The sequence below is a fragment of the Drosophila grimshawi genome, unplaced genomic scaffold (assembly GCF_018153295.1).
Source record: "Drosophila grimshawi isolate 15287-2541.00 unplaced genomic scaffold, ASM1815329v1 contig_1367, whole genome shotgun sequence".
NCBI lineage: Eukaryota > Metazoa > Arthropoda > Insecta > Diptera > Drosophilidae > Drosophila > Drosophila grimshawi.
Window position 1 is genome coordinate 11,782,241 of NW_025062889.1, and position 18,216 is coordinate 11,800,456.

At 36.3% G+C, this 18,216-nt stretch overlaps 1 protein-coding gene across 1 annotated transcript in view; it reads left to right on the forward strand.

Annotated features, from left to right (window-relative positions):
- Window positions 1-3,867: 3,867 nt before the first annotated feature.
- Window positions 3,868-18,216, forward strand: part of LOC6559964 (E3 ubiquitin-protein ligase MYLIP) — a 32,702-nt gene continuing 18,353 nt past the window's right edge. Inside the window, exon 1 of the mRNA XM_043215709.1 lies at window positions 3,868-4,651. Within this exon, the coding sequence (XP_043071644.1) occupies window positions 4,565-4,651 (87 nt within the window). The 5' untranslated portion in view covers window positions 3,868-4,564. The remainder of the gene's footprint in view (window positions 4,652-18,216) is intronic.

The window sequence follows — 18,216 nt, forward strand, 5'->3', positions numbered from 1 at the left end:
TGTGTGTGTGTGTAATATATGTATGGGCATGTCTATATTTGAAGACCCACTTTCAATATTGATTGAGGCAAACAAATACCTATTTATATTTATATACCAAGCACTGATAACTTAATCGTCTCTTTTCAGTCATCCATACTTTGTGTATTGTATATGTATTCTCTACTAAACATTTATACATGTGTGTGTGTGTGTATCTGTGTGTGTGCTGTGTGTCTATTGTGTGTGTGTGTGTGTATCTGTGTGTGTATCTGTTGAAAACAGTGGTTTTTTACAATTAATTTTCTATCATTTTTTAATAAGCTATCGTGTTCCTCCTCAGTTGAGTTGAACTATGTAGAATTAATGGCATCCAACTCGAACTTATTTCGATACAATCTTAAAGCACCATTTTTCACCAAGTTCGGAAAATTACTCTTGAAATGAAAAGTATTCTTTTGAACTTTGAGTTATGGAATAAATAAAAACAAAATAAATATGCCAAGATTAATCCAATCCTCCCTAGAATGGAGTCAACATGCTGATATCTAAATTTTACTATAAAGTATAAAAATTCTTCATGATTTAGTAGTCCAATTTAAATGATCTTTTTCATCAAAATGTGTTTAGCAAAATAATACACATTTTTAGCTTGGATAACTTATTAAGCAAAATAGTTTTGAATACAAAAAGCCAGATTTTGATTGGAGGCTGAATGATATAATGATGTAGTGATGCTGATCAAGCTCAAAAATAATTTCAATCTACTTTCATAAATATTTTCAACAAATTTGGCTTAAAAAATAAATAAATAAATAAAAACAAAAATTGTATGCAATAGTTTTCCACTTAATTTTACCAGGGAAGCTAGCTAGAGATAGGGAAAAGGGAAGCTAGAATCAAAATTTCAGCTGGGCGCAGCCATCAATCAATTAGTCAGTCAGTCAATCAATCAATCACAAACCTAAAAGTGATTCACAAATCCAAAAGAGATTAAATTGCTGATATATTCAACTAGCTACAAGTTACACCTGATATTTTTTTGAGGTTTTTCAATTGAATTCCGTAAATTATTTATGCCCTTTGCTTAGCTTTCGATTGAGCCTGTCTATCAGAATATGATAACAATTTTTGGTATGTCTCACGGCCTCATTGCCAGGTGTGGCAACTTTTGAAAACATGTCATGCCACACTTTATGAGTGCTAATTAAATTTTGTTTGTATTTTTTTTGATCATCATGGTCTGCCTAGCAAATATGTTTATTTATATATATATAAGTTAGCTTCGGGGGCGTTTAATCAGTTCACTCAATTTTTGATTAAAAGCATTGACTCTCGAACCCACTTTTCTGGGAAATGGACTTTGAGTCGGTTAAACACGTCATTTCCTAATTATTTCTGATATTATTCATAAGTAGAAGAGTGGATCACACTTCTAATAAATATCTATATATATATATATCTATATTATTTAGTCATCATTAGCAAAATTAGTCTGAATTGGACCATTATAAAGAAAATTGTTGCCAGCCCAAGCAGCAACGTATTGAAAAATGCGGAAACTGTTCTTTATTTTTAGAGCATTATTATTATAATATTTATTTGCATTATGATGGCTGGCGCGTCTGGGGGTTATTAATATACCCGGCTATATGTAGAATGTTTACTCCGGTTCTCCTCTTATCATTTCCCAGAGTTTAACAGGGTCGTTGCTGTTTGTTTGTCTGCCTTCTGGCATGAGTAATTTCATCAGCCGAAATGTCATCCGAGTCTAACCACAAAACAATCAAAAAGGTACATTAATTAAAATCCAAAAAAATAATAATAATCTAACAAAAAAATGGTAAAATTTTGCGAGATTTTGTTAATTTTTCAAAGCAAAGTTTAACAACAACAACAAAAAAGGATTAAAAATAAAAAGTTATCGGTGTGAAAATCTTGTGTTGAAAAAGTCTGTTTTTCTAGCCTTGGGGTTAGATTAGAAAATCGCCTAATGCTGCTGAGACCAATCGTTTTGTAAGTGTGTCAGATCCGCAATTTAGATCGCAAACTTTGATGTCTGCAAATGTTTTTGCGTTGCTAAAAATCACCCACGTTTCTTGATAAGCATATTAATAATCTTACCACGTATTAGTGTGCGTGTGTGTGTGTGTGTGTCCACTTAAGGTTAATGAATTTTTAAGCATCTACTTGAGACATAATTAACTTTGCGCATTTCCCCGGATTCTTCGATTTGACTTGACAACATTTTGACTCGAAGTCGTACCAAAGTCTATTTGTTCTCTCGATCCACAGCATCTGAGTCATTCCAAAAAATGTATTGAACTTTGCTCCTCTTAAAAAAATGTGTTTTTATTTAGATAGACTTATTGGCAGATTTATTTGGACAAAAAAGTATATTTATATATTCACTGGATAGCATGAGTTGCGTGCTTTTAACTATTTCACATTAATGTAAAATCGGACATTTGAAATATTGCAGTAAAAACGAACGAAATAAATATTTAGAATTTAGATCATTGCAGCTTTTCTTATCTGAGATTTGATTCATATTTAAGAATGATTTTAAAGTTGCTAACGTCCATTAGCTCAACTGGGAGCTTTTAATTTATTTAGACAGCAACCAGCGATATTTGTGGAAAGCTTTTTTGAAAAAGCTCTTCATTTGCTCGCCTATTGATTCGTATTGATTTTGAAGAGCCCACAATTCAAATGCAATTTCAGCTGCTCCCAGAATCTGGAGGTCATTGTTTGTCAATGCAACGGTTAATGCGAAAAGATTGACAACTATGCCAGGGCTGCCCCGTTACAAATATTTACATGTCAACCAATCACACACGTGCAACTGACATGGGTTAAGAATCGATGGTTTCAGCGAAAAAGCAACGTGTAAAAAGAATTAAAGAAGACAGGCTGAAAGAAAAAAATGTATGTCAAGCTTGCAGCTGTAACATTCTTAAAGATTACGCCAGCTCGTAATTATTATTCAATCAATAAATGCTACAATTTTGGTCTACTTATCAAGTGGAGCAATTTGAATGGTGGCTTTTAAACGCAATTATAAAATTGACTTTTTCTTTCTTATAGATTACGAAATCTATTTATTATTTATTGGTACTTGTGAATTGAAGATTGTATTTGTTGCAAATGAAAACAAACCATGTTGAGAATTTAAGCTTTAAGGAATTGTTGCATAGTAATATATTATTATATATAATTAATAAAGTAAGACCCATTCCCAACCATGCCGCATTGGAACACCTTTCCCATTCATTTTCATTGTGTTGACAAGAATTGAACGGACTCAATATTTAAGATTGCGCAGGTCGGGGAAAGCAAACAAAGATGCGTTAAGCGAAATAACAGAAATCCTTTAATGGCACATTCAAGGCAAGAGCAGCTGCTGTGCTGAGCTGAGCTGAGATGCACATGCGCGCCATGCATTCATCAATTTGCTGCTCAAACAAGAACTGGTGGCGATTGCTGGCTGATTCAACTGTTGAACCGTTTACCTGCTTGCCCCGTACAAAGAGTGCAATGGAGTGTAAAATCTGATAACAAAAGAGAAGCTGTACAACAGCAGCAGAAGCAACAGCTGTGCAGGGCAATTGAATGAAACACGGCACACAGCGACTAACAGCTGCCATTCCCCCGCGCTGCAGTAAACAAGCATTGACCGAGAGAGCAGCAGCAGCAGCAACAGCATTGTGAAGTGAGCGCAGCTGTTAAGAGAGCTCAAAAGCAGGCATGCAAGAGCGAAGAGCGAAGAGCTGTGGGCATTTGCAGTTCACTTGAGCATAACAGTGCGCTGGCACTGTTAACTTTTAACAGCGTCGCTTTGCCTCGAAAAATACTCTTTGCCTTGGCTTTGTCTCCCAACTAGAATTCAATTGTATCGGGAACGTTGTGTCGAACGGACGGCACTCAACAAAACAGCTCTGCTACGAAAAAACGTCATCGACGTTATTCGGGAAACGGCGTCTGCCAAAAAAAAACGTTTTAAACCAAAAAAAAAAAAACAACAACAACAACCAACAAATCAAAAATATATCCAAATTGGACACACTAAAGTCAAAAAGTGAAAATGTGTATGAAATAAACGAAATATGCAAAATCTTTGAAATAAAAATATTGAAACAAGTGCGCAACATTCAAAAAGTTAACCGTCAACGTTTTGTGTACCACGGCTGGACCTGGGACCTGGAACTGCACTCCCCCGCCCCACAACCCAACACTCCAACCAGAAAAGAAAAGAAAACAAAAAAGCCAAAAGCCAAGCAAAAACAAACACAACCTGTAGCTCTCTGCTGCGACAGCAACAGCGACGTCGGCAGCGCTGCAAACGCCTTAATACGCTTACGGACTTTTAAAATTGGGTTTCGTATTTGTTGTTTCTGGTTTTTTTTTGTTTTGGTTTGTTGTTTATTTCGTCGCACGTAACGCGGAAGCTCTAAGCAATAAATGCAATTGCCTTAAGGCAAAGGAGAGCAACAACAACAACAACAGACAGCAACAGAAACAGAAACAGAAACAACTTTTACATTTTTGCAACAAGGAGTCGCGAACAACAAAAAGAACCATCAATATGTGGTGCATTGTGGATTTGCCAAATGGCACTCAACAAGCTGTCAAATTGGATCCCAAAGCCATCGGCCAAGAATGCCTCGAAAAGGTGAGCAAAATAGACTTAAAAACGAAACGAGAAACAACAATTTGAATTGTAGATCAACAACAATTGCAACAGCAGTAAACCACATAACAACGCCAAAGACATTGAACCGAGCAGTAGAAATTATTCCACCTGATGGTCTTTGGGGCATGAATGGGAATGTTTTCGCCTATTTTTGTTTTCTTTGCCTATCAATATTTTCAGGGATTTCGGTTTTTATTTATACAATCAATCCAATTTGGCGACAATGCTTTGCAATTTATATTTTAAATAAATGTCAAACCTTAATTGAAAGTTTAGAAAACAACGTGATCTTTAATCTTAACTGAAAGCGAGTAGTTTTCTAGTACTTTATTCTCTCTCTTATTTATTTTTGCCGTAATCAGTTAATTTAGTTGGCCTTACTCAATGTAAAAATGCTTACATAATTAAAGCACATGTTTAAATAAGTAGTCCAAACATTTGCTCAAAACTAACTAAAGATAAAGTTGACTAACATTGTAAGATTCATTTACTTTTTAAGTACTAACTGCCCATTCCATAAAAAAAATGGCACTAATTACATTTGTTACTGTCAATGATTCAATACACACATTTTCTTATCATTATTTGTGTGTCAAACTAAAGCAATAAATGTATTTTAATCCCAAAACTGATTTCACACTTGGACGCTTATCAGTGTTTTCCTTTCTGTGTGTTGAATTTCGCACTAATTCGTTTTAAATGCCAAACTGCCCTTGAGAGGCGTAGCTTACGTGCCCCCAAACCCCCCCTGCTAACCCCACTATACCCCCTGTCGACACATTAAGCCTTGACGTCTTGACCAAAGTTTTACCTTATCAACTGAGTGCGCTGCTCGGATTCGAGGCTGGAAGACGCAAAAGAAGAATCATCCCAGATGACGACAAGCAAGAATCACGCATAAAGAAGAAGGCATGAAAAGTGTGCAAAAGCAAGGTCAAACAACTGTACTTTGAGCTAAGTACAAGGAGCTAAGTCCAAATCTTCACGCGGGGGGCGTCCATTTTTATATATACGCGTCTATATATGCTTCCCAGTAAGTACTTCTCGACGGCACCCCTTACATCTGTTGCTGTTTATTATCAGTTGTATTTCGCACTGCGAAAATGAGGTGAGAAAATTCCTACTTCACTTGCCAAGGGCCAAGTTTACAGTGATCTATTATTTAGTATTTAAGTACTTTGTTTTCAAGTACAAGCATCTTAATTATGCCATTTTCCGTGACTCAATCGACTTAATACTTGTCACTTTATTCTTTACTCTTTATTCGTAACTCTTTTACACAGTGGACTTGTCGTAAGTTTCACTCTTTTCCTCATTAACTTAAAGCAAGTCCTCTTCTACTTGATTTGCAAGAAGATTTGTGCTAAAAATACGATTTTCATCTAAATCGAGAAGTTTTGCCCTTAACAAGTCTCCTTGCAGTATGTCTTATTGTATATATTGTATACAGGTATAGATACAGATACAAATATATATATATATATATATTTATCGGACATATTAGCAGTCACAAAGTCCAGCAAAACGGTTCCAATGTCCAAGTGGGTTGAATAGCCTACTTGAGACGGTCAAAAAGCAAACACTTGAAAATCAGTTGCCGCTGCTTCTGTTACGGTTTCGCAGCAGGCAACAGGCAGCAAGCAGCAAGCATCAGTAAATAACAAAAATACAAGAACAAAAACAGCGCTAAACTGAAAACCACCCGCCAAACAGCACCGCCCCAAGCAAAATTACCCCTTCGAAGTTGGCTCAGATAGCGTTCGATTTCGGCAATTCGACTTGTTTGCCAGCCTAATTAAGACTCTTGGTGGTATTTGTGTTGTTTGTCTGCAATCTAATCAAGCAAAGTTATCAAAAGACGACTAGAATATATATGTGTGTGTGTTATATACTCACCTAGATATATATGTATATATATATGTATATACATTAAACGTATTAATGACAACTGTAAATATGTTGACGGACTAATCATATTAAGCACCCCAATCCCAGTTGCCAAGTTTCTTATCGAAAGTCAGAAAGTGACAACAGTAAATATATGTATACAAATACACACATCTTTACATATTTATACATATATATACATATATATACCTGTATTTGTCAACTCTTGTCTTTGTGTACTTTGGAACATAAAGCTATCTTATCTATGAACTGAGCAACAACATGCAAAACTTGTAGAAAAATAGCGTAGTTGGAAAATGTTAGATTGCGCTATTTACTTGACATGCTTGTAATATCTTAATTCGATTTATACAACAAATAATAATAAATTGCCAACGTTCACATATAGAAATATATAGAAATGCTAAAATATAGCAAATATATTATATATTGATTATTTTTATTTATTTCCGAATTTTTATTCACTTATTAACTAAAGTCGAAAAATCGTTTTAATATTCCCATTTCATTGGAATGCTAAAGAAATGCATGATGCAAAGTTGCCTGGATGATTTCATCATTATATTAAGTAGAAGAAGTATATTTTTTGTACAATATTATATCATTAAAATTATGAAATGTCTTACGGAAATGTATGCGTCTAATTTTATAGCTGCCATGACATTCGAAATCGGCTTACTTCTGATGCTGATTACTGATTGCTGATAAACTGCTCTTCAAATTTTTCACAATTGCCAATTTGCACAGTTCTACGAAAATGCACAATTATTGAGAGATTTGACTAAATTATTTATATTTATATGGCCTGTAGGGCACATATATTCATCATAATTTATTTGTTGCGCCTTTGGCTATACGCAATTCGCATTAATATTAATATTTAATCATCGATTGTGATTTATGTGTCATATTTGAATGACGCACAGCCAAAGGGAACTCGCATATGGAATTTAACTTTTAGGTTCTTCGCGGCTTATCAATGCCCACAATGGCAAAAGTTCTTGTAACTGGCCGATAATGCAAAGTTGAAGGTGTTTCAGATGACGATGATGATGATGTCACTGTCAACTCATTGTTGCCACACCCTCACTCTCTGTCGCCCTGACCATCCCCACAAGCCAATCGATGATTATAAATGGTTGCCGTTCAGCTGAAAACCTGTTAATTGAATTACGCAAGTCCGATTTTTAATTAATTTCGAGGCTAAAGCGGATTGCATTTTTAGCAACAAAAAAAAAAACCCTTCACAGGCAATTAACTTCCGTTTTCAAGTGTTGACCACTCAGTGGGCGATGAGAATTCCAATTTACAGTATCTCATGAAAGTTGTCTGTCAGCCGCAAAAAATGCACATTTAAGAAAATCACTTTTTTAACCGTCAAATCTTTGTCAGATATAAAAATGCAAATTAAAAAAAAAAAGGTCAAAACACATTTCCCAGTTTGATTTTTATTGGCCAAAAACGTTCGATTCGATTCAATTGGATTAATTTCTGAACTGTTTCACAGACGCATGCATTTTTTTATGATGGTTTTTTTTTTTGACACACTGTGTGTGATTTCGACGTAATAACGGAACATGTGCAAATTGCATTTAAAAACATGGCTAAAATGCACATTGGATTGGCAACAAAATAATTGAGAACAATAATTGTTTATCTTATCTCGGACAGTTGTTGATTTCCAGAGAGTTGCTTGTTTTTGTTTGCACAGAATATTATTTTTTAGAAATAAAGCATTTCTAGCAAATTCGATCAGTTACAAGTTATTATTGAGAAAAAAACAATTTCATTTGAAAATCTTCAAAACTTAAGCTTTCAATTTATGATTTTTCATTAAATTGTGAAATAAATAAATCAATGAGTGAATCATTATAACTGCTCTCTTAGCTTTTAGTTAAATGTATTTCCTAAATGCGAAGTCAGATTATTCAGCTGGAATTTTACCGACCCCGACAAGTGTTTGTCAAACTCGTAAGGGGGCGTGGTCAGGGTGGGAGATGGATTCGCCAGGTTGGCGGGGCAAAGAAAGCAAATATTGTGAGAAGCTTGACTGGCTTATCAGGCAGCTTAAACTCAGGCTCATGTCGATCAAGATTAGTGCTAGCTGGAGGAAATTATACTAGAATCACTCGCCGCCAGATAATACAAACAGTTGCCAGTTGGCAACAGGAAATGGTGGGTGGAATTGGAATGGAGGAGGAGGAGGAGGAGGGTAGAAAGATTGTGTCGGCTTTAGAATTGCATAATTTGGAAAACTAGTCGCAGCTTATCGCCCAGTGGGTATTGAACTCAAAAACTGTAATTTAGTTTTGCTCGGTTTCATTTTACATTCGAATTACATTTACAATTCTAACTCTGTCCCTGTCTCTGCCACTCTGCCTCGCTGCCTCGCTGCCTCGCTGCCTCTCTTTATTATTTGTGACGTAAGCAGAGTTGCATGTCAAAGGCAAATTACGAAAAATATTCGTTATTCGGATTGAGTGTGGATTCAATCCGAATGCATTCAAAGTCTGGCCTGGCCTGGCCTGGCCTGGCCTGGCCCGTTGGCAGAGTTTCCGTTTTGTGCCGCAATGCCAAACGCTTGCCATTCTAAAGTGGATGCCACATTGTGCGTGGTGGCCCCGTGGTTGGGTTTGGGGGTTGTTTGCCATTTCTGCACCATGGGCCACGTGCAACAGTTCTTGAAAGTTGCTGCACTGTTGATGACTTTGCTAATTACTTGTTACTTGTTGCTACAGTGGCAATTGCTTAAACGAGCAACCAAAAGTTAATTATATATGTAAACATACTTTCACACAGAAACATAGAAATAAGCAGCAACATTTTGTGGACTTTAAAATTGGTTTTCGAGTAGTCATTCTGCAAGTTTCAAGGTTTCGATATTTAGTATAAAAAGTTCTCGATTGCCTTGCGAACACCTCTCAAAATCAAAAACAGAATAATGCTTAAACTTGAGAATACTTGAACTGAATATGAAAATAATATTCATGTATTGAGAATACTTGAACTGCATATGAAAATATATTCATATATTCACTTCACAATATATATGTGCATTTTAATCATAGAAAGTAGTTGATTGCCTTCTAAAAAACCTGTACAAATTAATGACTAACATTGACAAGACTTAAGCAAGGTACAAAAACAATATTTATACAAAGTGGATACTTTTGAACTGAGTGTGAATATAATAACTTTGTTACCACATTTACAGTCATATATTAGTTAATGCCTTAATGCCTTTTATCACAGCTTGACAATGTCATAGAATGTTACAACAGACATTTTATACGATTTACACTTATCGATTGCCCACTGTATGGGGACGCGGCAATCAAATTATCACGGTTTCGAGTGCCTACTTATGTCGAGTACTGCAACTGCAACTGCAACTGCAATTGCAATTGCAATTGCAACCAACTAATGCACCGCTCAAAGTCCACAAACAATGTCGCAACGTTGTTGCACATTTGCAGGCTTACTCGAGAGACCCGCAAGAGTTATGATTAATCAATAGATGTTGTTGTTGTTGTAGTTGTTTGTTGTTGCTTAATTTTCCAGTAAACAGCAAAGCATTTAAAATGTTAAACAACGTTATTCAAGGCGATCTATAAAATGTTTAACTGTAATTGATTAATCTAAAAAGCTAAACCAAATTGAAACTATTTCCTAGTCGCTTTATTCAGTTTATGACCCATTATCTTAATCATAACCTAAATTAATGTTTATTATGCGTGACGCAAATGGAATTGTTTTTCGGTGTTGCTTTCTTTTCGAGCATTCACAAAATTTTGGTCGCATGTACGATATATCTAATCGCGATAAGTAAATCAAATGTGTCGCGATATGGGAGTTCTGACTGCTAACTAGGCATATTATTAATTGACTTCTTGAACAATTAGAAAGCTGCCAAATCATATGAGGTTTATTTGTATATAAAACAAATTCTTTGAAAAACTGAATAAAGGCAAATAGTTAAACTAATCCATGGATTACGTATAAGATTGTCTGTTTCTGAAGTTCTTTGGGATTATTGAGGTTGCCCACTGTAACTGAACTCGCTATCCTTCAGCTGTCCTGGCTCACAACTATTGACGGAAATCCTTATCAGATTGCCCCGAACAAAGCCAACAACAAATGCTGCTTTTATGCGACTCGATGACGTCCCTTGTGCTGGCTGTAATTATATTTGTGAGCAGTGCTGTCAGCAGCGAGTTGGGTTGCAAGGATGCAAGGATGCAAGGATGCAAGGAGGCAAGGATGAATCAAGGCATATGGTTGTGATTTAGACGCTATTGAAGTGCGGGGATTAGGAGATGGGCGGGTGCTTTTCAAGTGCGTGGCACAACAAACGATAGCCTGGAATCTTAGAAACTCAGAACACTGATGAGGCATCTCAAGTGGGCGAACGAAGCGGGTCAAGTGCAACAGCCAGCAGATGCCGCTGGCCAATTTGCATAGGTCGCTGTGCTTGGGGAAGTGGCAGGGCAGGGCAGGGCAGGGCACAGCTAACTAACAAAGGAGACGCCTTTTGGCTGCAGTTTGTTACTCATGCATAGACAATTTAGTTGCCAACAAATTGTATCTGATGGATAGATGGATGGATGGATGGATACGCACAAGTTCTATGAACCAAAACTAGTATATATGCATACAGCTAGCTCATGTGTATTTGTGTGCGCTTAAAAATAAAGAAATGCCAAAGATAAATACTAAAAAAACATGTGCTGATAAATCGTTAGACGCACAAAAAAAAAAACAGCACACACAAAAAAAGAAACAAAAACAAAAAATGACAAGCAAATAAGCATTTAGAATCTTTTTTTTTTTTTTTTGGTTTTGCTTTTTTTTATCGGCTGCTTGCTTTTGTTTTTGTGTTTTTTGTGTTTTTTTTTTGTGATAAGCAAAGTGAACGAAATTTTTAATGTCCAAACAGAAACGAGAACAGCAGCGCAAAAGAGAGACAGAAAAAGCATGAAATGATAATGCTGAAAAGATATCAAAGCAATCAAAACGTAAATGTTAAATAATCGTAAATAATTTTGTTGTTTTCAATTCTTAAGACGCAATTCGTGAGCTTGTATCTTTTTGAAGGTGTCTATTTTATTTATCCATGCGTTACGTTTAGCACAATTTTTTAATGATTTTAATACAATTGTTTAAATACTTTTTTATATGCTTGTATTTACTTGAAGTTTACAGCCAGCCTTGGCCTGCAAAACAAGCTCATTCAATTCGTTGGAAAAGTTTTATTATTATTTTTTTTTAATTTATCATTACAGATGCATAAAAAAACTTTTATTACGCGACTTAACTTTGATTTTCGATATGTACAAAAACTAAATAAAAAAATGTGGGGAACAGAGAAAAAATGACTGCAAAAGTATCTTTGACTTTTGAGAACACTAAATAAAGTTTATTTCATGTTATCGATAACTTTTCGTGATGCAAATCGATTATGCATAACAACAAAATCTATAATTTTAAAGATATTTATCTTTCTAATTAAGAATGTGTTTATTTATTTTAGTCAACATCGGGAGAAAATCCTATATGCAAAAATATACAATGAGTGTATTCGCATTATTCAATGAGTTAGCTTATGAATATGTGTGACTTGTGTGACTTGAGTTTGAAGTTCACAATTTAGCTCAGGGTATTTCCCAGTCGAGCTCTCTGCTTTAGAGCGTTCTTCGTAATTCTTTTGTTGCTGTCGTTGTGTCTCTATTTTATCACATTTCTTTTGGCCTGCTTACTTCTGTGACAGAATGTGCGTTTCTCTCTTCCTCACTGCTTTCGTAGGTGTTGCTGTTGTTGTTGTTGTTGTTGTGCCAAGCCCCAGACACAAAAAAACTTAAAACGTAAAAAATAAAAACGGCAAACGAGATTCACCTACACATGTACATGTGTAGATATGTAGATATATATATATATATGTATATATAAATCTATGTGTTCTGCTGTTCTTTGGTTATTTTTATTTTGATTTTTTTTTTAGCAAGTTACTTTTGGCACATGCATTTGTATCTATGTATATCTGTAGCTGTTAGTTATTCGTATCTATGGTTGCTATTTCTTGTTCTTCATGTTGACTTTTCGCCTTGAAGTTGAACTCGTGTCGAGAGTTATTAACAATTTGTGTAAACAACATCTGTATTTATAATATTTTATATTTGCACACACTTAAAAGCTACATTTTTCTTGCTGGCTGGTTGTTGTTTTTTTTGTTTTTTTTTTGCGCATGCCGCTAAATACTTGTTCAAATTTGTGGCTATCTGAGAAGAGAAATCATTTCGTAAAATAGATTTGATATATGCAAAACTTGATCGATAAGTGCTCCAATAAATAAACGCATATCAAGCAGCCGGCAAAATTATATTTCAGCAACAACAAAATTTGTAGTGATTTATATGGTTGTCTTTTCACCATTTCCTCATTCGCATTCGCATTTAATAATAGAGCAGCCAAGGTCTAATGCTTTATTAACTTCATAATTAATGATTACCACAACCATTTTTTGTTCTTGCCCAAATATTTTTTATGTTCTTTTATGTGTGTGTGCTCCAAAAAGAACAGAAACCAAAACCAAAGAAAAACCTCAACAAGTTTTGCCATAAATTTTAAACACACGCTGATGGCTGCTCCCATGTATATATATATATATAAATATACATAAATATTTATCCATATGCATGTAGTATTTGTTTTATATACATTTTATACATTGTTTTGCAACAGTAACTGCGCAAAAGTAAGCGAAAAGTATTAAACAAAGTGAAAAGAAAACAAAAAACAAAAACCAAAAAAGCAAAACCATTTTGTTTAACAATTTGCACTTCAAGTTAGAGCAGGCATCAAATTTGTTATGCTTAAATTAATTTGCTAACATTTGGATTGTTTTGTTGTTGTTTTTTTTTACACTTTTTTTTATTGCCTTGGGTTGCTGTTGTTGCTCTTTGTTTTATTTGTTTTTGTGCTGTGCTGCAACAGTTGTTGTTGTTTTTCACTTGTGTATTTTGCGATTTTAATTAGCATTCTGGCAGATTTCACGATTTCTCGATTCCCCCCGCCTGGAAAAGCCAATGAACGCTAAATCCAGTTAGTCCAGTCACAGAATATTGGGTTCGAGTACATTTGCATTGATTGCTCCAATCAGAGAACAACAAAAATAGCATGCGGCATTGCATAATTTATTGCATTCCCCCATGCATAATCAAATATATATATATATATATATATGAATACACTCAACCAACTCAATGAAAGGCACTCGCTTTTTTTGTTAGCTAGTTGAAATATGGGTTGAACAAACAACAAAAATGCAAACACATTTTCCATGTCAACAGAATATTTTTATATATTTATTTTCAATTTAAAAAAATAAGTGAGAAACCTCCATCAGAATTATATAAAAAATGGAGGTATATTTTCAATAAAAAGTGAAAATAAAATGTAAAATGTATAATAATATTGCCAAATTTGAGCCTGATGTCTTCTTTTTTTTTAGAATTTACAACAGCAAATTTCTCGTAGTGTACCACATATCTATGTATGCAAATGTTTGGTCGTAATTTTTGAACAGGCTGACCAAAAACATTTCTTTGCATTTGCATAGTGAGTTATTTATGAATTTGCCATGCAAATAACTTGTGTATTGCCAAAGTTATTTCACTAATTTCATAAGCTCTACACAAAGGCCTGTGGCGCCACTCCAACCTTATTGCCCCATAGATTTGGCGTTGCACTTGCAATTTTCCAAATAATTTAATACGCTTGCACATCCTTGTTGACCAGCGTCGCGTTCCCTCATTGGCGTTGGCCAATTTCCAAATTAATTGCAACAACGCACAGCAATTGGGGCAATTGCTGCAACAAACGCTACCCCTTAAACCCTTAACCCCCTCGCAGCCCTACCTCTCTCTTGGCTTGCCAGAGCTGTCGCTTTCATTACACTTGGGTCGTCTATCAACTGCATTGTTGCAAACCCATTTGTTGTAGTTGTTCTTGTTGTTGTTGTGGTTGGTCGAGCTTTGTGGGTCATCCGAAGCGCCCCAAAATTCACATTTGCTGTTAGCAGCCCGGTATACAAATCGACCAGCTGAGAAATGTGAGTTGTTTTTACACACAGAAAAGCGAGGGGTGCCTCCGAGTCAATCGCCAAAAGCAATTTGAGTTGCATTTTAAATATTGAATCTATAGAATACATCGCTGAAGGAAATGAAAACGTCTGTTAGAAATAAATTGCTATAAGTTTTTTTCATGTAAAAATTGAAAATATATGACTTATTTGCAGTTTGTGGACAAACTTTATTCACAAGTTAGAAAAACAATAAACATGATTTTCAGTTTTAGTTTTTTTCTAGCTCTATGCAAAGGCATATATTTCTCTAAGTGTAGGCGCTGCTATTGGCACCGAATCAAGAGCAGCCACACCACACCAGCAACGGGTGTTGTGGCGCCAGGGTTGCAGTGCACTTCAACTCAACTGAACTCAACTCAACTGAACTTGGCTCGTCATGAATCCATGTAAATAACACCAGCGAAGTGTGTGGTGTTCTTCAAGTCTTTAAATTCAGCTAGAAAATGCAACTTTTGCATCAAAATACGCAAAATTGAAATGCGTCGAACAACAAAAATGCGTAAATGAAATACTTCAATTTCAATTGCGCTGCTGTGGCAACTCTAGTCTGTTTTTTGGTGACTCTCTGTGTCCTCAACGATGCCCGCAGCTGTAATTTGTTTGTGCGTGCACCTGTTTCCCCCCTTCCCCTTGCCCCTTGCCAACTCCCTGGATGTGCCCAAACTCCTCATGTGCCGCTCCCATGCGGAAAGGGCGTGTTTCTAGTGCGTGTCCTTGCCAAGGCAGGCACAATTTATGTTTGCACCCGACGACGCCAAAATGTATCTGTAAAAATCGCAGCCAGAAAGCGCCTCGAGTCGCGTCCAATCAAATGGAAATTAAATATATTCGCGTGCGGGCAACAAAAAAAAGAAGAAAACCAACACACACATTGAGTGTGTGTGTGTGTGTGTGTGGCTCATTGAGTGCTGCTACACTTGGAGAAACAATTCAAGAAAATCATATTTCAATTGTTTGACTTTATATCAAAGTCAGAACCATATGATTAATACGAAAGTTATTTTTTCATGTAGACTGCGTAATCTGCTTGAATAATATTTTCGACACTCTTATCTAAAGATAATATTCGCTTCATGAACTCAATAAAATAAATATTATTAATCACTTAAAGTGTTATTTGACTTATTCGTTTGGTTTTCACTTGATATGTGTAATTAAAATATATGTTTATATTTTTGTTTAGATTTTTCTTTTGAAATACATAAAGTATGAACAAAAAATTGAATTTAAAGAAGAATTCATAAAAGAATTATTAAGATTTGTAGGCTTATTTTAAAAGTATAAATAAGAAATTTAATTAAAAGAAGACTTGAAAAAAAATCCATATAAAAAACACAATTTAATCTCCTCCAATTCTCCCAATTTCATTTGTCCCAGTGTACACTGATGGGGTGGGTGGATGGATGGTTGCCATTGGGTGGCTTTTGGCCGGCTCGAGCGGATTGATGGGTGTCTGTTCAGTGCGGTAATGAAGTCGGCTCACGTCACGTCACGTGCACGACTCGAAAACGCGCTTAGTCAGATTCTTGAGCGGGCTCTTGTATCGATTTAATTGTTAAAGCCAAACAACTGAGGCGAGCGGGCGGCAATGGGGGGTGGGGGTGTAATGGGCAAGCCAGGCACTGGCTAATTAGCCCTGACTGTATGCACAACAATGCGATCTTAACAGCCCCACTAATCCAGCGACAATGACGACGACAATGCGATGGCCTCCAGTTCTACAGTCCTCCAATTCCTCCGCAGTCCAAGTGTGCACAGAAGTGTCCAACAGACGACAAAGGCAGCTTCAGCTTTGGCTCTTCGGTCGGGTTGGCTTTGTTTTTAGGGGCTGTCGGGTAGGGGAAGGCTCTTAAGCCAACACTTAATGCAATTACCGCTAACTGCGCAACTATATAGCACAGTGGTACGAGACTCATAAGAAATGTGCGATAAACATAATAGCAACAGACTCTAAAAATTTATAATGAAATATTAAAATAGCTTGAGCGAATATAAAGTGCAAAAATAAGAAAGAAAATTAAATAAGTCATTCGAAAAGAGATGCACAAAATTGTAAAGAAATTTTTACTGAAATTGCAATTACTTTTTTTATAACAATTTCATGATTATTTCTTGAATGACTTTTGGCAAGCATTTAATTGAATTTTGATGTGAATTTTCGACAGTCATCAACCACTGTGCAGCTTTGCCGGTTAATGGATAGCCAGACAGGCTGTCGGTCAGTCTAGCTGAATGGCAGCTGCCACTTGGCCGTAATACTTTTATGATGATGCCCAGAGAAGCGAAATATGCCTGGGGCATCAATGGGATAGAATCAATGTTGCCAGCGGTAAAATGATAATGCCATTTAGTCCGAGGTGGACTAGCTGCAATGAGTACCCAGTATTATTATACGTACTCCTCTATTCCCATATCCCTTACAGCCATTGTTGCTGGCCTGGTCGTATTCCCTTTCCCTTTCTCTCTCGCTCTCTCGCTCACTCTTGTTGTATCCTTGAACTGCCTTTGCTGGCGTTGCTTTTGACTATATGCGAATAGAGGAAGCGGCAAAACCATATAAACCTGACGGGGCACAACGCCACCAGTGGATGCAGCAGCAGCAGCAGTCCCGACAAAGCTGCAGCGGAAACACAGAACCCCAACCCCAATCCTCTCAACCGCATCCCTTGTAGACCAAGCAAACATAGCTTAGAACAATAATAAACAATAAAATGGCGCCTGCTTAAAAAAAAAAAAAAATACAAATGGAAAATGGAAAAAATGTTGTACAAACCATGGAATTTTCGTGCTGAGGATTTTGGCTTGTGGTTGGGCGATTTCCGAGGGGGATTGGTGGGGTTGGGATTGGTTGGGCTGGGGCTCCTTTTGGAAAACAATAAATTGCGTGAAAATGAAGCCAAAAACCGCAGAACGACAACCACAACTATGCGTTGAATGCATTGAATGCTTTTTGTTGTTGCTGCCTCTCGAATAAGTAAACGCCAGCACCTGGCCACAAAACTTACCTTTTGTGCCCAAACGCCTTAGTCAGGCTCTGTCCCCCCTCCCCCTCCCCCCTCCATGAAGCTACCACCCACCACGACCTCCCCGGCAACTGCCATCCTGTTCTTCTGAGTGCCATTTTGATGTGTCTCTAATGGCAGCGTTTCGCTTTTGTTTCGCCTTTATATTGTGGCTTTTATTGTTTTTCATGTGGTTTTCAGCATTTCTTTTTAGCGCAAAAAATACACATACATATATATATATATATATATATATAGATATGTATGTATAAATCTGATAGAGTGCAGCTCTGCTTAAAATCGGTAATACAAAAGCAAACAAGACAAATACACAACTACCGATGGCCCCACATGGCAGAGATAAAGAGAATTCCACTGGGGGATAAACGGATTGTAACTATACTTTTTTAATGGATTTGCGGTACAAGCAATACACTGAAAACAATGTTGAGTTTGTCATGAAAAGTGTACCGCATTGTGGGCGACTTTTCCCC